At 42.3% G+C, this 26239-nt stretch overlaps 1 protein-coding gene across 1 annotated transcript in view; it reads left to right on the forward strand.

Moving 5' to 3' along the window:
• The window catches only part of OBSCN (obscurin, cytoskeletal calmodulin and titin-interacting RhoGEF), a 159842-nt gene that overhangs the window by 121888 nt on the left and 11715 nt on the right, over positions 1–26239 (forward strand). Inside the window, 25 exon segments of the mRNA XM_054514079.1 lie at positions 134–1486; positions 2044–2322; positions 3452–3530; positions 3891–4009; positions 4900–5097; positions 5505–5537; positions 5626–5724; positions 6197–6415; positions 7183–7249; positions 7352–7371; positions 7677–7805; positions 8547–8686; positions 9639–9839; positions 10174–10256; positions 11109–11282; positions 12921–13080; positions 13581–13697; positions 14949–15113; positions 16699–16857; positions 17878–18055; positions 19925–20038; positions 20893–21060; positions 21877–21979; positions 22544–22673; positions 23741–23846. Of these exon segments, the coding sequence (XP_054370054.1) occupies positions 134–1486; positions 2044–2322; positions 3452–3530; positions 3891–4009; positions 4900–5097; positions 5505–5537; positions 5626–5724; positions 6197–6415; positions 7183–7249; positions 7352–7371; positions 7677–7805; positions 8547–8686; positions 9639–9839; positions 10174–10256; positions 11109–11282; positions 12921–13080; positions 13581–13697; positions 14949–15113; positions 16699–16857; positions 17878–18055; positions 19925–20038; positions 20893–21060; positions 21877–21979; positions 22544–22673; positions 23741–23846 (4593 nt within the window).

A 26239-nucleotide genomic window follows, 5' to 3' on the forward strand; every position in this document is an offset into this window, starting at 1 on the left:
TTCTGTAAATTCCCATGTTTTTCTCAGTATGATGCTTAGTTAAATGCCTCTGAGACTCTCCAGAGTAGAACATTTCCATGTGCTTTCTCCAAGCTCACAGATTTTAACTCCTCATCTCTTTCACTCCCTGCAGTTCCCACAGTGTCAATGCTGAAGGAGATTGCCAGAGAAACTCCCCCTGCCAGCCGGGCAGAGGAGCAGGTGGATGGACACATCCAGCCCAGCTTGCCCCCTGAAGCTGCCCAGGAGGGAGATCTGCACCTCCTGTGGGAAGCCCTGGCCAAGAAGCGCCGTATGAGCCGGGAGCCCACCTTGGATTCCATCAGCGAGGTGCCCGAGGAGGATGAGAAGCTTCAGAAGCTGAGGAAGGAGGAAGCAGAGATGTCTCACTACTACTCGGAGGAGTACTCCACGTGTGACGAGCTGGCCAGGACAGGAGAGGCAGATTTCTCTTTCACAAGCTCTGATGACGAGTCCAGAGCTGGGACTCCTTCCCTAGTGAACTACCTCAAGAAAGCTGAGAAGAAGAGCACCAGCATTACCAGCAAGGTTCAGTCCACCTCCACAGGAAAACTATGGAAACAGTGGGAGACTACCACTGTGGAGACCACTGTGGCCACCACAGCTGCTCAGCCAGCTGAGCCAGAGCTGCCAGATTTGGACGACCCCTCCATGAACAAGGCGGCTGTGAAGATCCAAGCCGCTTTCAAAGGCTACAAAGTCAGAAAAGAGATCAAGCAACAAGAGTGCCCAGTGTTCACTGAGACCTTCAAAGACTTCTCTGGAGAGCCTGGAAGCACCCTGCACCTGGAGTGTGTGGCCCACAGCAAAACTGACATGAACGTCCGCTGGCTGAAGGACGGCAAGGAGCTCTCGGATGGTCGCTACTACCACATCGACAGCTACAGCGACGGCACCTGCTCCCTTATTATCGCCGGCCTGGACAGGAAGGATGCAGGTAAATACACTTGTGAGGCATCCAATAAGTTTGGCAAGGTCTCACACAGCGCCAAGGTGGTGGTTGGCACTCAGGAAGCTCAAGCTCTTGCTAAGGAGAAGAGGAGTAAGCAGAGCACCGACAGCGAGACGGAGAGCTCGTCTGGCAGCGAGCTGGACGATGCTTTCCGAAAAGCAGGAAGGAGACTCCACAGGCTCTTCAGGGCCAAGATCTCCACAGAGATCTCTGATGTGGAGGAAGAGCTCTTTGTCAGCGCAGATGAAGGAGACATAGACGTGGTTGACCACCAGACGTACCGTGAGGATGACCAGTACATCTACATCAAGTTTGAAGTCATGTCCGAGGCCAAGACAGCTGCCACACGGTTCAGAGAGATGTTTGGCGCTCTGGGAATTCCAGTGGAGATTGACATCTTGGAGCAAGGCCCGAAAAAAATAGAATTGCGCATTGGGAAGGCATCACCTCCCACCCTTGGAAAGTTTCCACCTCCAGCGAGACCTCCACCACCTTTGCTGACTTCTGACACAGGTAGGGGAAGCAGACCTTGCCTATTCCTTGGAGAAGACAGTGGGAACAGGTCACAATGTAATTTTTTCACTCTCAAGCAATTTTTTTTTAGCAATTTTTTTTTTAAATTTGGTGCAGGTATTTTATGAAAGCTTTGCACTTTTAGAAAAAATAATGCCTTTCTTATTCTTTTTCATTTTGAGGGAGAGGAGGCACGCTGGTGGGAAGGTTATAACATATTAACTTACCTGTGAACCCCCTTGAGACCTACTACAACATGACCATAAAATGATTATTGTACTTAAATTAATTATGTAGGGTTTAGAATGGTCCTGAGGGAGACAAGACATTTTGGCAAGGATAGGAGCAGGGACAATATATAGTTGGCAGCTGTGGTATTGCGGTGCTGATGGAATATCTTTGCAATGATAGGGAGTTTCTTGACTCTTTTTCTAGAGAAAAGATATTACTTTGCAATTAAAAAACTGGAAACCAGAAGTCTGGGCAGCAGGGGCCTAAAATATACCTTTAGATAAAACCAAACTTTTCTTTCTTCTCTCCAACCACCCCAACTTCAGCCCCCATGTTCATGACCGAGCTCCAGAACCAAGAGGTCCAGGACGGGTACCCAGTGAGCTTTGACTGCATCGTGATTGGCAAACCCCTGCCCACGGTTCGCTGGTTCAAGGATGGCAAAGCTATTGAGGAAAACGATCACTACATGATCAACGAGGACCAGGAAGGGTGTCACCAGCTGATCATCACCGCCGTGGTGCCCACGGACATGGGCGTCTACCGCTGCCTCGCTGAGAACAACATGGGCGTGGCTTCAACCAAGGCTGAGCTCCGTGTGGACTGTAAGTCTCAGAATCACTGTAGAAAAAAACAATTAAAGGAATTAATTGCTGAGACCTGGTTAATTAATTTTTTTTTCCCAAGGAAAGCACCATTTGATGCTGTTTGTGGAATTTTCTGTCACTCGGGGTCACCAATCGTGGGGGTGTTCACAGGGGTCCAAGGATGAGGGAAGAGATGAGAATCTTGACTCCATGTTTCAGAAGGCTGATTGATTATTTTATGATATATATTATATTAAAAGAAAATTATATATTAAAACTATACTAAAAGAATAGAAGAAAGGATTTCATCAGAAGGCTGGCAAGCAATAGAAAAGAATGGAATGGAATGATAATAAAATCTTGTGACTGACCAGAGAGTCCGAGCCAGCTGGACTGTGATTGGCCATTAATTAAAAACAACCACATGAGACCAACCAAAGATGCACCTGTTGCATTTCACAGCAGCAGATAATCATTGTTTACATTTCCTTTCTGAGGCCTCTCAGCTTCTCAGGAGGAAAAAATCCTAAGGAAAGGATTTTTCAGAAAATCTCATGGCTACAGCTGTTGAGTCAGGGATGCAAAGCAAGACTCTGGTCTTCAGGTGGATTAGAAGGTTAACTTTAATGAAAGTAGCAGGTCTTTCGTAATGTGACTTGTTAAGGTGATACTTGATTGGTCTCAAAGTAGAAACAGCTCACACTCTTGGTGACTATGAATAGCACACTGTGAAGAACCATAACTATAAACAATGGTTACAGAAGGAGAGATAATAATTGTTTTAATTCTTTCCTCTAAGATTCTCAGGCTCAGCCTGGGAGGAATTATCTCTGTTCTTTCTTTGACTGAACTGAGACTCTCACAACCATTTACATTTTAAAGGAAGATTTTTTGGCTACAAAATTTTCACTTGCAAACTTCTTGGGTTTAGCTGCGTTTTGCTAACTCCAAGGTGAGGTTCAGAGCAAAGCTTTTGGGGTGAACAGAGGTGTTTTCCATAATCCAGGGACATGTGGGATCCTGCTGCAGTACAATATAAAAGCTATCTGCCAGTCACTCCAATTAGTAAGGGAACTAAAATCAGTAAGAACTATTTAAGAAAGAAAATCAAAGCTCAGATGATTCAGACCTATCTTCCATTTAACAGTGACCAGCACAGACTATGAGACAGCAGCAGATGCAACAGAGACATCATCTTACTACAGTGCCAAGGAATATATTTCAAGGTAAAATATGGAACTGTGGCTCTAACCTCTGACTCAATGAGATCAGTCTGTGTATTTATGTCAGGGCTGGGTTTGTTGTGTCGAGCAAATTTAATGCCATAAAGGAGCATCCAGCTCAGCTGAGATGCAATAACTGCAACAGCTGCACATTTATCATGGGCAGAATTGCTTTGGAGCCTTCAGGCAAGCCAAGATATTTCCTCAAGGAATGATTCTGTTACTTTTAATGTCAGATGGTGCTTAGTCTGTTCGCAGGATGTCAAAACCCACAGACTGAATTTACCTGAAATAGATCATTCTGATTCCAAACTCTTGCCTGGCATCCTGATTTTCTTCTTTCTAATTCCAATTACTGCTTAGCCGAGAACAGGAGGAATCCATGACTGAGGAGGAGCAGTTGCCCCAGATCTTTGATGAGCTTCATGATATTCATGTGGCACCTGGAGCATCGCTGGCTAAATTTCACCTGAAGGTGAAAGGTGAGTGGATCCCATGGTATTGTCAGTTTTCCAGGTATGATATCAGGTTGAAGGGATGGACAAGGTTTTCCAAGGTGTTCTTCTGCAGCTGTGACCCCGGGCTGAGCACCTTGCACCATTTCTATACAAACCAGCTGGGGAAAATGTTCATGCTGCTGAACAGGGACTGTTGGAGTAGACTCAGGCAGATTAAGCCTCATTTTGCGTCCATATATCCAGGCATAATGACTGGCATGTGCTTCTGAAAACTGAATTCTGGATTCTCTGAGCACAGGAGCAATAAGGAATAATAATTTTGACATTATTTGTTATCATTATTAATAGTTATATATTACATATATATTTATATAACATAAAGAACTATATCTAGTATAATGTATTGATATTAATCATAATTATATTCTAATATCAATACATATAAAGTCAGTCTCCTTGATTCTCTTCAATAAATGAAGCAGTTGTGAACTTGCCTTCATCCATTAAGGGGTTGCTCCTACAATGTGAAAACTGCAAAAACATCCCTCTGGTGTTGACTCTGGTAGGGAGAGGTAGGGATTTTTCTGATTTCTCCTGTTGCTGTCTATAAAAATGATGAGAATGCATTTGGCTTCAACATTTTTCCTTGTGAACCTTTCAAATCAGACCTAAGTGTTGATTTTTCAACCTCCAAGGCCTTTTCACATGCAGTGCCAGAAACTGAGGAGACAGGAAAGAATTTTGACTGATAAATCAAATTTAATGCCTTTTTAAGCATTCCTGATTGGTTAAACCCTTGAAACAGGAGCCCTGTTAAACCCTTGAAACAGCAGAGGATCCGGCAGTTTGGAGATGCTCCCAAATCAGTGCTGCCAATGAATTTTGTTCTCTGTATCTGTAACTGCTCCTCACAGGATACCCTCAGCCTCGTCTCTATTGGTTCAAAAATGGGCAGCCCCTAAAGGCCTCGGACCGGATCCTCAAGACTGACAGGCAGGAATTCCACTCCCTGGAAATCCGCGATGTCACCAAAGCAGATGCCGGCCAGTATTTGATATTTGTCATCAACTCTGCTGGCTCTGCTTATTCCTCAGCCAGGCTGGTAGTCAAAGGTGGGTGTCGCTCTATTTTGGGCTGTTCCAGAGGTTCTTGCCATGTTCTATGGTTATTTTTTACTGAGGAAACCTTGCAAGGTAACTCAGGTGAGGTGGGGAAGTCTGTAGGTAAAAGATGATGTGCTTTGCTCTTGGTTCTTTATTTATTCGCCTACACATTTGCTGTTTAAGAAGATGATGATGCCACTTCTGTGTGGTCTGACTGTCTCATATGCAGGTATTTTATTCTTGCCCATCCTCATTAACCATAAAAGTTCATTTCATTAAAACTTAGGGGCTCTTACAACCAATGTTTCCGCGTAGTATCTCCACTGGAGTCACTTTGGGAGCTTTTTTTCTGCAACTCCTGGATTAGCACTTATTTATATTTGTCATGTTCTTTTTTTTTTCTTCTTGTGTTTCAGATCCTTATGAGAAAGAAGAGCCATCCAAAACAGGTGAGAGAAGGTACAGGAGGTGAGAACAGAAGCCCCAGGAATTTTCCAATCTAAACTCACTGTGCTTCTTCAATAATATTATTTCCAGATTCCCATGAGCAGCTGATACCGCCAAGATTCCTTGAAAGATTTACAAATAAGAAGGTGAAAAAGGGTGCAAGCATCACATTGTCTGTGAAAGTAGAAGGTAAGTGAGCAGATACCCTATCTCTATGAATAACACTTGAAATGTGTAATTTCACAACACATCCTTCTCTCTCTGCCCCCAAGTCATTGTAACCTTATTTCCTGTGTCTGAAGTCTGGGATTCTACTCCCAACTTACATTTCTTACAAAGACAGTTCACAGTAAAGCATCTTATTTTTCTTCACCTCCATTTTTCTGTATGTAAAAATGGGGATAATGACACTTTGTAGCATGATGCACGTTGACCGTGAATTGTATGGTGATTGACAATTTTGATTTTTCAAAAAGATTTGATGTCTTTATGAGCGTGCTGTAAAATGGTTTATCCTCCTTTATTGCATATTATGCCTGTTATTGTTGGGAAAGTATCAGAAAATGGATCAAAACAGCATTTTTTTCACAGCAAGGCTCATCATTTTAAGGGAAGAACACAAACAGGAAGATTAAAGCTTATTGCACCCATTTTCCTTTAGGACATCCACCACCAACAATCACTTGGATGAAAGAAGAGTCTCGGGAGGACATCCTGTGGATCAAACCAGACACTCCTGGGTACAAACTGGCCAGTTCCAACATGCACCACAGCCTGATCCTCTTGGATGTCAAGAAGAAGTACAGTGGAGCTTACACCTGCATTGCCACCAACAAGGCTGGCCAGTCCATCTGCACTGCCAACCTGGAAGTTGCAGATGGTAAATCTTTGCTGCAACACAAACAATTTCTCTGTATTTCCCTTTTATGCAGTGCCTAAGGGGAAAAAAAAAACCAAAAAAAAACCCCAAGTGTGACTGTTAAGGAAATTATTCAGTCATACCCAAAAAAAAGCATTTTCTCAAGAGCAGCCATGATTTTGCTTGTCTTGCAAATGGCAACACTTTTTACTTCTATAATATTTTAGGTTTCTGACTCTGTCTTGTATAATCAACAGCATATTTTCTGTATAAACAGAAGGCAAGTCTCAAGAGCAACCAAATTAGGCACAAATTTTAAAAAACTGGAAAAGCAATGTAAAGTAACTGGGAAAAGTCACCTTTTGAAAAATTATTTTGAGTGCTCCACTCTGCTGAGGTATTTTGTATTACAGTTATTTGATTTTTGTAGAGCTTTCCAAGGCCACTTTTAACACAATAAGATGAGGGAAAACAAGTATGCACTGGGAATAGGGGCAGAGCTGTGAATGATTCCATTTTTCTGTTTTCCTGCCTTGCATCCCACATTTTTATTGTACCAAGAGCTGCAGGAGCATAACCTGAGCAGTGTGGAGAAATGGGGCAATTATATCTTTTCCATGAACAGGGAAAGGGGGGAGAAACCACTGCCATCACAGGACTGGGAATATATATCCCAGGTCAGGAGCTGCTGCAGTGCTCCACGTCTAGAAAATGTGCCTGCACATTTTCTAGCTAAAAAAGGACATTCTGTGCCTTCTGTCCTCTAATGCCCAACCCCAATCTTGCAGTGAAAGAGGCTGAAGTCCTGACCCAGGAGCGTGTGATGGTGTCAGAAGCCATCATGACCACACTGGGGTAAGTTGGATGTGTGGGAGAAGGGGGGGCATGTTCCTCATTTAGCTCTCCTTACTGCCCGTTTTATTGCAACCTTTAACTCTCTTTTATTTTCTTTTCCAGAACTATTCAGTCCTCTGAAGGTAAGAAAAGCTCTTTTCTCTCTCTTCTTCCTGTCCTCCATATCTACAGCTGAGATTGTTAATGTATTTTATGTATCCACTCATTTTTGTCCACTTTTCTTGAAATTGTCTGAAATGTTGGAACCTTTCAGGACTGCTTGCTGTTCGAGGGTGAATTATTTGGATGAACTGAGAGCGAGCACAGTTTTAAAAAACGGAGAAGGGAAGAAAATTAAACCTTCCTTCCACGGAAGCTTCTATTACTCAAAAAGAGATGAATTTTCAATGACACTGCCAGCTTAATAACAAATTCTCTTTCTTTCCAGGAGACCTTGAAGCTGGCAGAGAAGGTGTGCCCAAAAGCCCTATTTCATTAGCTGATGTTGGCTCAGAAGAGTTCTTCCAGAAACTCACCTCACGTATCTCAGAAATGGTATCTGCAAAAATAACTCAGGGTAAGGAATCTGGAAAACACAGTTTAATTATGGTAGAAAAAAAAGCAATCTCTTTTTTTAGGTGTTGTTTAATTATAAGTGAGGTTTATGCAGCAGGTTTTGAGACAGTCATTCTATATAAGCAAATGAACATTTTTCAATGCTTAGGGGTAAGAAATTTAAGTAGGAATCCATCCAACCTGCATATCTCAGTCTAGAATGTTGAACTAGGAAAAAAGCCATTACAGTAAATTGTAAAAATATAAATGTATTTTGCATATTTTAGGTATTTTGAGTTCCTCAGATATTCATTGTTCCTAAATCAGAAAGCAATCCTGTTTTCTGTGCTTCCCACATCTTCAAGTTTTAGCTCACAGTGGAATTTTAAAATCAAATAAAGGCTGAAAACTCTGTGCATAGCTGCGTAGTAATCCAGTGATTTGTTGAGTTGAATGAAAAATTCTGGTTTGTGTCTGCCCTGGTTATCTTGTAGAAAAAGTTTAACTTTGAGCAAAAATAGAGGCATTAACTCTCCAACAAACATTCAGCAGTGCAGCAGCAATACATGCCCACATGCAGTAGGCCTGCAACACCATGTATTAAAACATCCAAATTATTAATTTAATCCTAAATATCAAGAGGAAATTACACTAAATATTACTGTGAATGCTCTTCCTAGGAAGAAGAAAAATTATGATAGATTTGGTTGATGTTTAAATTGGGAATACTTATTTAACACTTTGCTGTTGCTCTGTTTTTCAGCTAAACTTCGAGTACCAGGTGCAGAAAGCGATGATGAGTCAAAAACTCCCTCTGCATCTCCTCGCCATGGACGGTCCAGACCTTCATCCATTGCTCAGGAATCCTCCTCTGAATCTGAAGATGGGGATTCCAGAGGGGAGGTATGACATCTCTATGGACAAGTTGGACACAAGGAGAAAACTAAACTTAGAATGACCAACCTACTGTGGTGTAGGGATCTCCATCCCCTTTGGTGATGTAATTCAGTTTTGTAGGTGTATTTAGTAGTTAAATGTTGTGTCTGTGATACAGAGCACAGAGAATCAAATTCTGATGCTCGCCCTGTGATCCTGAACAAGTGCTTCAAGTCAACATGGTCAAAACGTGACGTGGCACCTCTTGCTCTCACGGCTGAAATTCAGGAAGTCAGAACTTGATTTTCTGTGGCCTTGGATAAAGTTGGCCAGAGGAATCTTGTTGGATATCTCCGGCTGGGGGCTATGTACAGATCACAAACAGGATGGGGCTGCTGGGAACGTGCCTTGAGCTGTTTTATTTTCCAGCATCAGTCTCATTCCATGGTTATGACAATGGGAAGATGCCATCAGCTCGCATCCCAGGCAGCAGACCAAGAACTTCATGTTACAACTTAATTTATAAGTTTTTTGACCAATCACACAAAGCAAAAGCACATTGACAGTAGTTCCATCCAACCACTGTAACCACAGGTACCTTTGGTTAAAACAATGCTTGCTTATTTCAAATACAATGCCTGCTTCTGAGCCTTAAAACACAATGCACAGAGCTCTATTATTAAGCTTAGAACTCCCTAATATCTCACTAGATAAACTTTTCTGCAGCTTAGGGAGTTATTCTAGACAAGCATTAATACACAGAGCATTGTTCTATTTGTCCTCACTTTTCTACTTCTTACATAATTTTTCTGCTGACCAATCTCATGGCTCCTGCTCAGCTCCAATCACAGTTCTGCTGTCTCTGAGGCCTGCCTTTTGCAGCTTTCCCAAACCCCTCTGATTTTATGGATTCCCACAGTTGGGAAGTTCTTCATGAGGGAAATAAGAGCACAAAGTGACTGTAGTTTTGTGCCTGCAGATCTTTGATGTCTACATGGTCACTGCTGACTACGTGCCTGCAGCGCCGGACAAGGAGACCATCACTCTGAAGGAAGGACAATATGTGGAAGTCCTGGATTCAGCTCATCCTCTGAAATGGCTGGTCAGGACTAAACCCACGAAATCGAGTCCCTCTCGACAGGGTTGGGTGTCTCCAGCTTATCTGGACAAGAAATTAAAGGTGACTGATCACATTCTGTTATTTCTCATTTAAAATTTATTGTTCCTGTTGCAGTTTAGAGCTGCCTCTTTTGCAAGGAGGAGGTTGTTGAAGGGGTCTGGAACAAGGCTGTACTTTTTCATGCTTTTATTAGACAATATTTCTGGTCTCTGCAGGGATTTCTGGGTTGGAAAGACCTAAAAACTCTCCAGTACAAAAGAAATTTCACACTGGTTTAGTAATTGTTGGACTAAACAGGACTGTGAACACATGAGAGATATTCCTGAGTATGTATAGACAAAAACACTGTCCACTTCCAAGAATTATTTTAATTTTTTTTTTCCTAATACTGTAGTTGTCACCAGAGTGGGGAGCAACAGAAATTCCGGAGTTTCCTGGAGAATTTGTTTCTGAAGATGAATACAAAAGGAAGCTAAGGTGAGCTTGTGTCATTTGAATTTTCCTGCCTTTTGAACCACTTGTATTTTGTGATTGATTTCGGCTTAGGAAAATTCCAGGCAATCGAGATCACAGAATCCTAGAATGGTTTGGGTTGGAAGGGACCTTAAACACCATCTATGGTCAACGAGTCCCATGGACAGGGACACCTTCCACTGGCCACTTCCATCCATCCATCCATCCATCCATCCATCCATCCATCCATCCATCCATCCATCCATCCATCCATCCATCCATCCATCCATGTGATGCCTTAAGAGGCTACCTAGAAAAGAGGCTGGACAGAGTTAAAGGAATAAAATAGATATTTATTAAAAGGCCTTCAAAGGATACACCTTGGGCAGTGTATCCTGGCCATGGCTCTACCTAAGAGAGATGCCGAGTCACGAGTTTTCACACTTTTATAAGTTTTGGTCCATTTCCATATTGCAGTTAATTGTCCAATTCCAGCTCCAGGTTATGCAGTCTCATCCTCCCAGTTTGCTCTCCTCAATTCACCATTGTTTGCACCTTTTGGGCCTGAAGCTGCAGCAATGTCCTTGGTTCTGGGGCTGGAAAAGGATTGTTTTGTTTGACTAAACTGAAGAGAACTTGCTAACACTTTATATGAAGTTCAGAGTTATATACCAATGCAGTACAGAATCTGGAAAATATGAAAGCTAAAACTTAAGGCATCACATGCATCCATCAATCCCCAGAGGGGGTCTTTCAACACACCCCAGGAGTCAGTTCCTCTGGTCATAAATCCCTACTTTACAGCCTAAAAGCCTCTCAAGGACAATTGTGATGATTTTTCTGTGATTCCTTTCTGCCTCTCTGTCTCCCCTTCAGTGTTCTCATTCAGGAGCTGTTGATCTCAGAGGAAGATTACATTCAGGATTTGCAGTTCCTCCAGACTCATCACCTTAGGTACACTGAGACCTGTCCCAGTGTGCCAGGAGCTGTTGCCAGTCAGAAATCCACCATCTTCAGGAATATTGATGACATTGGTCGCTTCCATTCCAGGTGGGCATTCCCAAGTGCCTTCACTGGAGACCAAAGAGTAGCATTATTATTATTATTATTATTATTATTATTATTATTACTACTACTACTATTACTATTGTTATCGTTGTTGTCATTATCATTATTATCCTTACTACTATTACTACTGTTATTATTAATTCTATTATTATTACTGGAATAATATTATGGAATAATATTATTCCATATTATTATTTCTTACTATTTTTCCTGATGTGGAGCACTGGCAATCCTGAGGTGCAAGGGAATTGATGCTCCTTTCAGGAGGGTAAATGATGGCATGGCTTAAATCCTACCACAGGGTCAGGACTTCCATAATCCCCTTCAGGGCTTCAAGGATTCCTATGTCCAGCTCATTTTTTACTCTTTTAAGTGAATTTAACTGAGAAACAGTGAATTAGGTTAAAAAAGCAGCAAAACCTTACAGGCACTTCAGCAGTGTCTTCACAGAGATATTAATCCATGTAAAATTGATGTCAGCATCCATGAATTTCAGAAAACCTTCCACTTTCCCATGGTGATCCAAGACCTTCTCAACCTAATCTTGGACTCTTCCAGGAAGCCAGGGGCAGCCACAGCTTCCCTGGGAAATCTGTGCCAGTGCCTCACCACTGTCACAAGGAAGAATTTCTTCCTAATATCCCATCTAACCCAGCCCTCTGTCAGTTTAAAGCCATTCCCCTTGTCCTGTTCTCCTGCCCGTTGTCCAAAGCCCCAGTTGAGAGGAATGGCATTGTGCTGGGTGAAGAGGCACTAAGCACTTTAATCCTAATGTGGCAACATCCCTTATTTCCCCCATCATTTCTGCTTTGGCTTGAAAAGACAGGTGGCTGCTGAGGAAGGCAGCAGCCTCCCTTGAAATGGAAAATGTAAACCCTTTCCCTCTGAATTACTATAATTTTTGAGATTAAGAGGCCCTCAGGCAAAGATATGGGAGTAGGAGTAAGAGTTATTTACTAGGAAAATTAAAAATGCAATAGTACAAAAAAGAAAACAAAAAATTGACAGGGTCAGACCATGCCCTGTCCCCCTGTGTGTCAGGGTGGTGGCACAGCCCCATCCCATGGGGGCTCAGCCCTCCTGCAGTGCCAGCTGTGGCTCTGCTGGAGCAGGGATCCTGCACAAGGGGGGAGTTTTCCTCTGCAGCTCCAGGGCTGCTGGAGATGGGCCTGGGCTCCCTCTGGCCATGCAGGGCAGCAGAAGCTGCTCCTCTGGCAATGCACTGGGCAAAGGCTGCTGGGCTGTCCCAAACCTCAGATTGGATCCAGGTAGGAATGCTTGGCTCCTCCCCTGGGCGGAGCATCTCCCCATGGGATGCTGGGATTGGATCAGCCCTGCAGGGACACTCAGTGGCCATGGACAGCAGAGATCTCCTGCAGGGAGGATTGGCTGTGGGAGAGAGAAAGAAAAAACTGCCCCATGGACAGCAGAGAACTGCCCCAGCTCTGACAGATGGCAAATAGAACACCCCCAAACCGTATTTGCCAATCCAGGACAATTTCCCCACAATAACCTGTGCTCACCTGACATCTCCTGATTGCCAGCCTGGCAGCTGGGGCTGTGTTTTTGGCCTCATTGCAGCCCCTTCTGCTGAGATGTGCTGTGCTCCTGTCCCCACAGCGTGTTCCTGAGGAGCCTGCAGGGCTGTGACACTGATGATGACGTGGCCATGTGCTTCATCAAGCACGAAGCAGAGTTCAACAGGTACATCCAGTACCTGGTGGGAAGGGTCCAGGCAGAGTCCATTGTTGTCAGCAAAGCTGTCCAGGATTTCTACAAGGTAAGGCAGGACCCAAAGCGCATGTGGGAAATTCATCCTGTAACCCACTGCATCGAGAAGTGTCATTATTTATCATAAATGTGAACCTCAAAAGCATTTGTAGTGTCTTTTGCTAAATATAACAGCAAAAATTTATTAACTTAAAATTAATTCATACTAGTGATTTTGAAATTATTAGTTTAAAATATTAAAAATTATTAAAACTTACGATTTTTTGTTCACTTCCTAGCTTTTTCTTGTAAGGGTGTCCAATATGGGAATTTATTTACATGTTCTTGTGCATTTATTAATATTATAAAGATTATACAGACATGAACATGGCTGTGTTTATATAATGGTAATTAAGGGACATTTTAAAGGTCACCACATTACAAGACCAAGAGAACCACATAAATCATAAATATAGATAAGCAAATCTTGTTTCTCTGCTCCAGCTGCTCAGGATTTTTTCTACTGCTCTTTATAACAACCTTTCCTTGTTATTCCATGTATTTTTTCAGAGATACACAGATGAATATTTAACTAATGAAGATCCCTCACAGCCACTTATCCCACCACTGCAGCACTACCTGGAAAAACCCATTAACAGGATCCAGCAGTACCAGACAATAATTAAGGTAAAGAGATGTTGTTACAGGTTTATGTTCTGCTCTGTGGAGTTTGTGCAGAAAATGATTTTTTTTTTTAATTTCCTATTTCTTGTTTTCCTTCTGATAAAACTGTGATTGAAAACTGCTTGAATAAATAAGAGATTGATCATCACCAGTGGTGGTGTTCTCTAAATAGTTTTGTAAATGCAAATCCAGGTGGAGGTTCACAGAATCCAACCCCATAAAGTTCAGTGAGCTTTATCCTTAAAGATATGAAAAAATATTATGTGATATAATAATATATTAGTATATATTATATTAGTATATATTATATTACTATATATTATATTACTATTTATTATATTACTATATATTATATTGGATGACAGGTATAAATTTGCTTCAAACTCAGCAACATTTATGTTACAAAAATAAGCAGTTTCCAGGTCTAAGATAATGACTTACCACTTCTTTTCCTTATGTTTTATACTGATATTATAGTAAGATGAAATTCTTGTTTTCTGAAAAGATTTGCCCCATTCTACCACCCTGAAATATTTTGTCTTTCAGGATTGCATCTGTCCTACTGTCTTAGACCATAAGCAAACATTTCAGAGCAGCATTTTAAACAGTATTTTAATGGGAAATAGCACTGGGATGCTGAGGAAGAAAATAATCATGGCAAAATATTTGCGTATTCTAGTGTTGTATAGAGGAACAGTTTGAACTGTTTCTACTTTTGAACACAATCTTGCACACAAACACCAACATTTTTAAGGGTCTCTTGGAGGAGAAAAGGCATTTTCCATGCCTTCATTGCTGAAAGAGAGGAACAGGAACACATGTGGGAAGAGCAGGGAAAATGCCATTTCACACTTTTCCAACCTCTCGTTTTATTTATCTAATGTTGACTCAGCACACGAATTCCTTGTTCTCTGCTATTTTGAGGGTAAGCAAAAGAGAAATGCAATGAGTGCATTTAGGATCACTTTGGAATTTTTGGTTTTCGACCACCAAAGCCTATCTGGTGTTTGTTTCAACTTTATCTTTGCTTAATATCAACTGATGTCAGGAAAAGCCAGACTGGTTAGTCTTTAATACTGCTGAGTAGGTAGGAAAGAAAAGACTTTGTTATCTAAGCAGTTTGTGGTGAAAAAAATGGCATAAAAGTTGCTGAGATGAAAGAGACAGAGCAGGTATTGAGAAAATCTTTGGCTCTGAAGGAACTGCTTATTTCCTCTCTGATTATCCACTAATTTTTTCTTCATTTATCTGCAGGAATTAATCCGAAACAAGGCCAGGAACAGCCAGAACTGCACTTTGCTGGAGCAGGCCTATGCCATTGTGTCTGCCCTCACCAGAAGAGCAGAGAACAACCTGCACGTTTCACTCATTGAGAATTACCCAGGGACCCTGGAGAGCCTTGGGGAGCCCATCCGCCAGGTAACTGCAATGTCCCATCACTGCTGGCTCCATGGCTGCCTTCCCAGTTTCTAAGGGGCCCTAATTAATTCTTGGAAGAAAAGTCTTTAGAATTTACTTATTGTGATTGTTGTTATTATTATTTTTTTATTATGTACTACAAAATCAAATTAAAATATTACGATATAATTAATTATTATGTTAATTATTATATCTCATCACTATGTCAATACATTACTATGTTATTACTATAATAATATTGCAATATTATTAATGCATAATTATATATAAGTTATTATAATTGTTATATATTATTATATATTATTAAGCTAATATCTATTATACTTATATATAGAAATATAAAAATATATTACATACTAATATTATATTATATATATAGTTATTATGGTATTTATTATATCTCATTACTATATAATTATATTACTGTATTATTGCTATATTAATATTGCAATAATATCAATATGTAATTATATATTGGCTATTATATTTGCTATATAATTAATTATTATATATTATTAAATTGATATATATTATGTAATATATTTATATAAAAATATATTACATTACATTACATTTTATTATATTATTGAATTATATCTGAAAGAGGTGATTTGCTTATTTCACTTACTGCTGTCCAGAAATGGCTGTTCTGGCTCCACTAACGTTTGAAACACCAGAGCATGGATGTTTATGGAATAATTCACACATAATGCAGTTATTTGCCTTTTTTAACCTGCTCATCAAGCAGAAATAAAATTGTTCTGGGCCCCTACATGATCTAAAAGGGTTTTAACTCTTTATTGGGAAGCGACATGGGGCAGCTCCTGAAGTTACTGGCCTCAACAGACCCATGTGCTCCCCCAGGTTTCCCATGAACCAGGTGTGTGGCTTTTTAGGTGCCCCAGCTGTTAGGGCACTTTAGTCTAGGACCTCCAATATCCTCACTCAAATTCCTGTTTCTTTGTAGATTTACTGTGTTCTACCAGGCAAGTAATTTATTCTGTCTTCATCCAATGTTTTCCATGGGAATCACAGTGTATTGCTGAGTGGAGTTGTAAGGCTAAATTACAGTGACACTGTGGTGGGCATTCACCTCTCCACATTTAGGCATCCAAAAATTGTCCAGTCTCACCCTTCGAGTGTTTACTTCTCCCTAGAGATGCCAGGGGAAACCCATGTCACTAATTGAGCTGTCTGTGTCTGAAGCTGTGTGAAATTAATGTCCTGCTCTGGTGAAGGTGACGAAATCATCATATAAAGTGTCTGGATAACACACAAAATACAATTTTCCTTTAATATTTCCAAGACTGTTTCCACCTGACAAGGGCTGTCTATTTTTCTGGCACCAAATAATACCATTTAAATATCAATGTAATGACAACCACTGGCTGTGCCTGATGAGTCACCTTTAGCATTAGAAACCATCTGCTGTGCTTTAATAAACCAGAGATACATCAGAAATGATATATCAGATGATGCAACAGAAAACATTTATTATCTGGACACTGAAAAATGATTGTGAGGCATAACTCTGGTAATTATTCCAGATGTATCACTGTGTGCTCTTCCTTCTTTTTCCTATCAGGGCCACTTCATTGTGTGGGAAGGAGCTCCAGGAGCTCGAATGGCGTGGAAAGGACACAAAAGACATGTTTTCCTCTTCAAAAATTATATTGTGATCTGCAAACCAAAGCGAGACACAAAGACTGACACCTACAGCTACATCTTCAAGAACATCATGAAGGTCTGATCACTTTAACCTCACATAAAGCATTTCTGTCAATTAGAACTTCACTTTTATATCCAGCTTGAACATTCTTCTAATCCTTCTGAGCTATTCTTTTGCTTCAAAAAGTGTTTGAAGCACATGTAGAATCTACATTTATCCCAAAATATTGATTTTACACATGTCAGAAACCATCAGGGTGGACTTTCACCATGCAGCAAGGAGATTACAAGTACAAGCATTTATTTATTTCTCTTCCCTCATTTAATTAACAGCATGAATACATTATAATGATATGGATTTTGCTGCCTACAATATTTTCTTGCATTTGTAAATCTCTGGTTTTGATAATCTGTAATACTGGGAGTAAATTAGAAGGCATCCTATTTGCTAAATTCTGTTGGGTTTTCTCTGCTGGTTATGTCCTTTCCAATTGGTCCTTACCAATTCCTGTTCAGAAATGGAAAAATTCAGAGCATTTGACCCACTCATCTTCAGACATTCAGGATTAAAACTGCCAGAAATTGAGGAAATTGTTTTCACAAGGCAGGAGATGCTCAACTCCAATAAAAGCCAGCCAACCAACCAAAACAACCATGGAGCTCTTGACCAACCCTGCCAGGACATTCAGAAAGTCCTTATCAATATTCATAGGCAGATTTTCTTTTCCAAGATAAATAAAATTGAAGCATTTCCATGCTTTGTCCAGAGACTGCCTATTCTCTATTTTTTTCCATGTTGCCTTGGCCCAGCCCTTCAGGGCCAGTGTGTTCCACCCTTGGGATAACTTTTAATGCTGGACATTGTTTTCCTGAACAACTAACACCAGGAAAATGTCAGTTTGGTAACCAGAAAGTCACATATAGCAGGGAAAATAACTCTTACAGTAGCTCTGATTGCTCTTCATCCAAGGCCAGGTTGCCTTGCTCACGTGATCCAAAAAATCTTTGGAAAAGCACAAATTACCCCTTTTTGCTGTTGGGAATTGTTAAAAAACACAGGATTTGTGGTGAATTTCTTGCCCCTTCTGTCGCTCAGCTGAACAACATAGATGTGAACGACCTGGTGGAAGGGGATGACCGGGCCTTTGAGATCTGGCACGAGCGGGAGGACTTGGTGCGCAAGTACCTGCTGCAGGCGCGGACCGTGAACATCAAGAACTCTTGGGTGAAGGAGATCTTGGGCATCCAGCAGAGGATCAGCGAGCCCATCTGGAGTAAGTGTGGCACCAGACAACCCAAATCTCATGGGTTTTCTTCTTGGGTGGTCTCCTTCTGGTTCACCAGACAACCCAAACCTCACAGGTTTTCTTCTTGGATGGTCTCCTTGGTTTGGTGCCTTGTGCAGGCTGACCTAGGAGAGAGTGCTAGACTAGAGGCTAGACAGAGCTAAAGGATAAAGCAGGGATTTATGAAAGGATCTCCTCCATGGATGCACCTTGGGCAGCACAAGAGCCCAGCCAGGGCTGCACCCAAGATGAACCAAAATGGCCCCAAAATGCACCAGCGCTCCCGGGGTCTCTGCCTTGGATCAGTTCTGCTCCATTTGCATCTTGCAGTTCATTGTCCCATTCCAGCTTTAGCCCCTGCAGTCCCACCCTGCTTGTTTTTCTCTCTCCAGCCCACGGGGTTTGTGCTCTTGGGCTGAGATTTGGATCATTTGTCCTTGGTGCCCAGCTGGAGCAGGAATTGTTTTGTCTCCCTGCTCTGTGCACAGAGCTCAGCATGCCCTGATGTGAAGCTCAGACCCACACACTAAAGCAGCACAGAACCTGAAAATAGAAAAGCCAAAACCTGAGGCGTCAGGTTTAGGAAATTACAGAAGAGGGAGAGACGCTGTTTATGGTCATTAAATGTGGGAGCAGGTCCAGGGAGGGGGATTCTGCCCCTCTGCTCTGCTCTTGTGGGATCCTGCCTGCAGTGCTCTGTCCATCTGTCAGGTCTCCAAAATAAAATGGACATGGAGCTGCTGCAGTGAGTCCAGAAGAGGCCTAGAAGATAATCTGAGGGTTGAAACACCTCTCCTGGAGGAGAGGCAGGGAGAGTTGGTGTTGTACCCTGATCCAGAGTCCTACACACCCCAGTACAAATGACCCTGTGCCTTCACTGGGTTCCAGGCCCTTTACTCGACTCCTGGCTTACACTGCTCTATCTTTTTACTTGTGTTTGCTTTGGAAATTTGTATAGTCATTAATGTTACATTAGTCTCAGTGTCATTTGAGATTCCACAAATTTTTAATCCACAAAATATATCAGTAAGAATATTAGATTTTTATTTTCTAGGCATCAGCTACAAATGGTTTCCACTATAGTCTAAGGATATTTGGCATCTTAAAATGCCAGAACAGCATTGGATTTAGTCCATATTCACTGAAAACAAGTCTGAGCACTGCATTTCTGTGCCTTTAATAAAGTGTTTTAGTGAGGAAGATTATCAGAACAATTTTGCATGGTTTCATATGGTAGCAATGGGTTAAAATAAATGTCACTTAATAAAGGAACAGGTTGCCCAAATTTGTGGCTTCTCCATCTCTGGAAGTGTCTAAGGCCAGGCTGGATGGGGCTTGGAGCAGCCTGGGACCGTGGAAGGTGTCCCTGCCCATGGCAGGGGTGGGAATGCAATGATCTTTAAGGTCTTTTCCAACACAAACCACTCTATAATTCTATGATTCAATGAAAGAATAGATTTTATTGTAAGGGCACCAGCAGAATGCTGGTTTGGATACCCAGGCTGCATTTTATTTGAGGGAATTGCCTTAACAGTGACAGATGTGTGGTGTCTGAATAATGGATGTGCTTTTTTAAAATCATGGTCTAAAATAATTCCAGATCAGCAACAAATTCCCTTTTTTCATATGGTCTAACTTTATAGCCAACAACAGACATGTTACAGACTGAATTGTCTCAGACAAGCAAGAAGAGCATGTCACCTCTTAAGTCTTGAGCTGCTAAAATTTCCTGTTCAGTTTTTTCCATTCTGAACCTCACAGATTTGCAAAAAATATTCTTATCTCACTTAGCAGCAGCCATGCCATGGACAGAGCCCCTTCCTCCAGACTACTAACACAATTCCTCTGGTATTTCAGTCCCTCCAGACTTTGAGGAAGAGCTGGCAGACTGCACAGCTGAGCTGGGAGAGACAGTCAAGCTGGCCTGCAAGGTGACAGGAGCTCCCAAGCCATCCGTCAGCTGGTACAAAGGTATGAGCAGCAGGGCATGAAATGCACCCTCCAAATGTGCTCCCTGTCCATATTGCTGTGGTAGCTGGGCAGTGGGTTGATGCCTTAAGGGGCTGGGACGGAGGCTGGACAGAGCTAAGGGCAATAAAGTGGAGATTTATTGAGGAGCCTTCAAAGGCCATGCCCTGGCAGTACCCAGATGGCTCCAAGAGAGAGGAAGACAAAGAGGGCTTGGTCATGAGATCTCAGATTTTTATAAGTTTTAGTCCATTTGCATATTGGAGTTAACTGTCCAATTCATGGCTTTAAATTATGAAGTTTCATCCTCCTTGCTTGCTTGTCCCCCCTCTTCTTTTCATGTTGTTCATGCTTTGGGCCTGAAGTTTGAAGAGATTGTCCTTGAGTCTCCAGCTAGAATAGGATTGTTTTGTCTTCCCCACCCTGTGAAAAGATCCCAGTAATACCTAATATAAAGATAAAAGCTGCACATTAACACAGAATGAAAAACTTAAAACCTAAGGTATCAGGTAATCCAAGAGCTGATCCTCTAGAGATGCTCAAGTCTAGAGATTGTGTTTTTGGGCATTTTGGGCGTGCTCCTTTGGCTGGAAAAGCAGAATTATGACTGCACAGAATGTACTCTGGGGCAATTTCACTTTTAAATGAGGAGTGGTGATGTACGAGGTCCTCCAACAGTACTGTGCCCTGGATGATGCTTTATTGAGAGCTGGATGAAGAGGAAGAGCTGATTCCTCAACTACCAACACCAGCTGCAATAACACAGCTCTCAGCCCTCCCAGGATGAAAAGCTGGATGAAATTCCTAAGGAGGAAACTCTGAGCAAGCTATTTTAAAAGGAATAATTTCCCTTTCAGATGGAAAGCCTGTGGAGGTGGATCCCCACCACATTATCATAGAAGATCCTGATGGTTCCTGCACGCTGATCTTGGACAACCTGACAGGGGCTGACACAGGACAGTACATGTGCTTTGCTTCCAGTCCTGCTGGGAATGCCAGCACCTTGGGAAAGATCCTTGTTCAAGGTAATGTCCTGCACAGATGCAGTATTTTAAAGGTGTCTGCTATGAAATACCTTAAACTTGTACCAGCCATGGTGTGACCAGCAGGAGCAGGGCAGTGACTGCCCCCTGTGCTGGCTTGGGGTCAGTTTTGAGATTGCCATGACCAGAAGGGCATTGAGGGGCTGGAGCATGTCCAGAGGAGGGAACAGAGCTGGGGAAGGGGCTGGAGGACAAGAAGGGAGCTGTGGGAGCTCAGCCTGGAGAAAAGGGGGCCCAGGGGGGACCTTGAGCTCTGCACAGCTCCTGCCAGGAGGGGACAGCCGGGAGGGATTTGGGATCTTATCCCAGGGGACAGGGACAGGAGCAGAGGGAATGGCCTCAGGCTGGGCTAGGGGAGGTTTAGATTGGAGATCAGGGAAAATTTTCTCACCAAAAGTGTTGTCAACCACCAGAACAATCTTCTCAAGGAACTGGTGGAGTCACCATCCCTCGAAGAGCTCAGAAAACATTTAGATGTGGCACCTGGGGACATGGTTGGCTGTTGGCCTTAGCAGAGTTAATGGTTGGACTCCATGACCCCAGAGGTCTTTTGCAACCTCAATGATTCCATGTTTCTATGATGTTACAAATATTAAGGCATTCCAGAGGTTCTATACAACATATACTGGATAATATATATTAAAAAATTATGTACAAGGTGCAGGCAACTGTTTTTAGGTCAAAAAATTTGGTCTTTAGTATCCTTTATACCCTGTGAGAATTACCTGGTCGGGGACATGCCCTTCCTATCTGTTCATATTTCCAGCTGCCAGTCACATTTACCTTTGCTTTTTGCAGTGCCCCCACGGTTTGTGAACAAGGTCAGAAATGCTTATCTTGTCGAGGGTGAAGATGTCCAGTTCACCTGCACTGTGGAAGGAGCCCCCAGGCCTCAGATCAGGTCAGTCCTTCAGCTCACATGTGAACAAATCCTGGTTTCCCTTTTGCATAGTCAGAAAAGTCATTTTGAGTTTATGACCCTTTCTTTACTGTGTCTTCCATCTTAACACCATTCCAATGCTGGGTCTTCATTATCCAGACATTCCTGAGATTTTTAGCAGTTAATTCTAGCTAGAATTTGAAAAGCAATACCTGCAGATAGACCCTGAGGAGGACCCTGTCCAATCTAAAGCCCTGGAAAACATTTTATCATTGTTTATCCTCCCTGCCTTGGACCTGACTTGATTTTATCAGGTATTCAGACAAAGAGCTCAGCAAATCCTGTCTTGTCATCATTTAAAGCCCTTTTCCAGCACTGACTGAGGAGATCTCTTGGGAGGAGCCTCATAAATGTGTGCAGGTTCATACCCAGCTGTGATCTACCCACCTGCAGCCTCCCTTCCAGGATCCAAATGTTTGTCTAAGGACCAACTCCAGAGTTGTTTGATGGATGGATCAGTGATCTTGGGGACCTCTTGGTGCTGCATAATTTTTCCTGGCTTATGCTCCACGTTTTCCCACTCAGGTGGTACAAGGATGGGGTGCTGCTGAAGGACACCAGTAAATACCAGACTTTCAGTGAACCACGGAGTGGCATCGCAGTCCTGGTGGTCAAGAACCCTTCCAATGAAGACATGGGGCACTATGAATGTGAGGTAAGTGCGGAGAGATTTAAATATCTGTCATCTGAAATGATACAGGCAGGAGAATTCATTTTACTGGCAGAGACCCATGGCTGAGGAATTGCTCATAAGATGAGCTCATAATATGAGCTCTTATTCTTGCTCATAAGAATATTAAAGATAGACTTGAGCTAGATCTGGATTGTGAATATCCAAAAGTTCCAGAATATTCTGATCTGACAGTTTGTTGGTACAAGTAAGAATTGATGGAGCTTGTTATGGAGCTTAAACTCAGATCTCTAGAGGAAACTCTTAAAAAATTTGTGACCATTCTGATGTGATATTTTGTTTCTGGATTGTCTTTAAATTATGACTAAGAAACCCTCCAGAGCCAAAAGAAAGAAATCAAGTCTAAATAGAAGGATAAAGCACTGAAATTCCTGTTTTGTTTAGCAAGGATTAATGGAAGTAGCTGATAAATTTTTAAAAATGTAAGATATTATATCTAAATTAGTCATAGTCTATGCATTCATTGTAATAAAACAGTAATCAGTTCTGAGGGCTTGCCAATAAAAAAATGGTGTTGGTTTAGGAAATGGCTCCATGGTAAATGGTTCAGCTCACAGAAATATTTAGGAAGTTTGATATACTTTAAAGAATTCTACTGGAATTTTAGCAAAACCAATCCACCCTGCATTTGCCATAGACTAAGATCATAAGGTCCAGTATTCCCTTGGTTAAGTAAAACTCAGTAACTATTGGATGATTAAAAAAAAATTCTTTTTATGGCCACCTAAGTGTGTGTGCAGCAGGAATCTGGGCCTGTTGGTAGAGACCAGGCTGCAGAGCAAACACCCAGTGATTAAGTAAATAAGTTTGCAGATGTGCTGTAACTTGTCTCTGTGAATAATTTTTGTTGAAGACCATGAACTCCATCGAGCACCAAAGCATCCCTTCAAACTTCAGCTTGGCACTGTTCTCACACCTTCACCCATTTCTGCCAGCACTGAATTTCCAAGGGTAGCACAGGTAGGGTTTTATCATTGCAAAAAAAACCAAACCATGCTGTGTTTCATGTGGCACTGCACCGTTCTCTCCAGCTGATGAACAGATTAGGGTCTGCCAAGAGTGGAGCAGAGCTTTACCACCACAGCGCCGCAGCCCTGACCCAGGAGAGGAGAGGAGACCAAGCCATCACCATTGAAGGTACGACCCTTGCCCAGCTCTGTACGTACACCAGCCCTAAAAACAACAAAATTCCAGTATTTTTTGCCATCCTACCCACGTTGGTTGTCGGTGTCCATGTATCTGTACGTCTTCTGGAGATGTGCATGGCACAGGGCGGCTCGGCTCTGTGCCCATCATCATCTGTTGATTTCCAAGCCTGGCAAATCAACTTCATATAATGTGAATGCATTATATGGAAAAGGAGGAGCAGATGAAGGGTTTGTCACGCCGCCAATAGTGCAGAAAGAAATGTTGTATGTTGCTGGAAAACTTGGAAATGTGTGTCAGCCTGGCAGAAATGTTACAGGGGCCACTGAGTAAAGGTGGAGGTGTGTTGGGATTGTTCCTGAAATACCACTGAAGGAGATGGGCAGTGTGTCCTGAGCAATGATTAGTTCATCCATTATTTAGGACTGTCCAGGGATAGCCATGGAGTTTGTTCCTTTTTTTCCTGCCAGTTTCACCTGGATTGGTAGGGCGATAAGAATTGATTTTACACCCGTCCAAAAACGCATCTTTCTTCACAACTTTTAGTCATTACTGCCTAAAGTCCAGGGGTTACTGCCTATCCCAGGGATCTCCACACAGAGTGTGTCAGTGCTTGCTGCAAACCCAGCACAGCCCGGTTTAAATCCATGGCTGCATCTTCCTAGGGAGCATTTCCTGGCATAGGGAATTGGTCCTTTGTACATCTTAATAATGTCCTTGTGTGGCTGAGTGTGAACCAGCCAGTCCCGTCTCTCTTGAACAGCCCAGGAGGTGATACAGCCAAGGGGCCACCTTTAAAAGATAAGGGACAGATTTGGAGGGCAAGAGAGGGGACTGGGATAGGCACAGGCCTTTCCCTGCCAGCAAACCTTGGTTTCACAGGCTTCTGTGGAGGCATGGTCAACAAAAGCCAGAGTTTTACCAACAGCTCTAGGACCTTCTATCCTCAACTTTGGTGTTCCCACATTGTCTTGTGATAATAACAGGAGTTCAAGTGTGTTGAACCCAGCTGAAGGGCACAATTGACATCATCAACTTCCATTAAGAGGCAACATTCTGACTCATGAAGCTGTTGGGCAGAAAATACTGGAGTCTGGAAAAATATTCAGGGATAAATGATCCTCTACTCATATTTTTTCATCATTTTCTACAGTCCTCTGCTGTTGGCCCTGTTTGAGACAGGACCCTGGTCTGGCTGGACCTTTGGGCCAGCCCTCTGAAGACACAAATGTTGTGCTATTACATTAAGAGGATTCATCCACAATAAATTATTTAGATTAGCATCCTGATCTTTGAACTTTCTTGGCTTCATTTTAAACATGTTTTCCTTTTAGTTCTTTCCCAGAGTCCCATCAAAAAGCATTACAGGGAGGATGGTGTAAGTGTAGGAACAGTAGAATTTTTTCAGCCAAATAAACCTTCAAGTACTTGAATTATTTGTCTTTTCTATGCCCCAAAGAGAGAAAAATAAGTTGTGTGCAGGATGTAGAGGAACACAAATAAATCTGTCAGGGTGGTGTATCTTGGTGAACTTCACTTCAGGCAGATGTTATAAAGCAAACAAGGGTTGTATAAAATTTTAGGAGCACTTTCAGCTTTGGAGGTTTCAAATGTGTATGTACAGCCCCAAATTTCTCATCTGCTGTTATTCCTGTAATCATAAACAAAAACAAAAAAAAAATCATTGTGAGCTTGGTTACAGAAATATAATTGGAGTTTGCCTGGAAGCTTCAGAAATGTCATGAAATACATTTGTTCTGTGATGTGTGCAATTGCTTGAACTCGGTAATAGGGAAGAAAATAGATCCCTGAGTCATCTCCAGGGTGAGACAGAGGGAGAGCTGCTTCAGGCCAGTGGAGAAAATAGGCTCATCCATGGAGCAAGAGGATTGTTGGGAGGAGAATGGCACCAGGGATGAATTTGGCATAATGCACTTGACTGAGGAGGGAACTCGTTGCTTTCTTGAGAATCAGTAACCAGCCTTGATCTGCCTGGGGAAAAATCAGGTTCATCTGGCAAAGACCTGGAGGACAGGTGGATCTCATGAAGGCTCTTTCCATCCTCCCAATCCTTCCTATCTGTGAACATGGGATCACTTGTAGCTTCACCAAGAGGACAACATTACTGCTCTCACAACAGGAAATAGATACCGTGTCTGCTTCCTGGCTCACTGCACCCTGGGTCTGAGTTTTACCTGATTTATCTCTGTTCCTGTGAAATCGCCACTGTCTGGGTCTCATGAGGCACCCAATGGGCAGCTACTTTAGTTTTTATCCTCCTGCCTTTCTGTACTGTTTATTCTGCTGAACCAAACCCATGGTTTGGGATACCATTAGTCCAGTGGTTTATGAGCCCCTGACCTGCAGCTGGTGATGGTCCTGCA

The sequence above is a fragment of the Molothrus ater genome, chromosome 1 (genome assembly GCF_012460135.2).
Source record: "Molothrus ater isolate BHLD 08-10-18 breed brown headed cowbird chromosome 1, BPBGC_Mater_1.1, whole genome shotgun sequence".
NCBI classification, from domain to species: Eukaryota; Metazoa; Chordata; class Aves; order Passeriformes; family Icteridae; genus Molothrus; species Molothrus ater.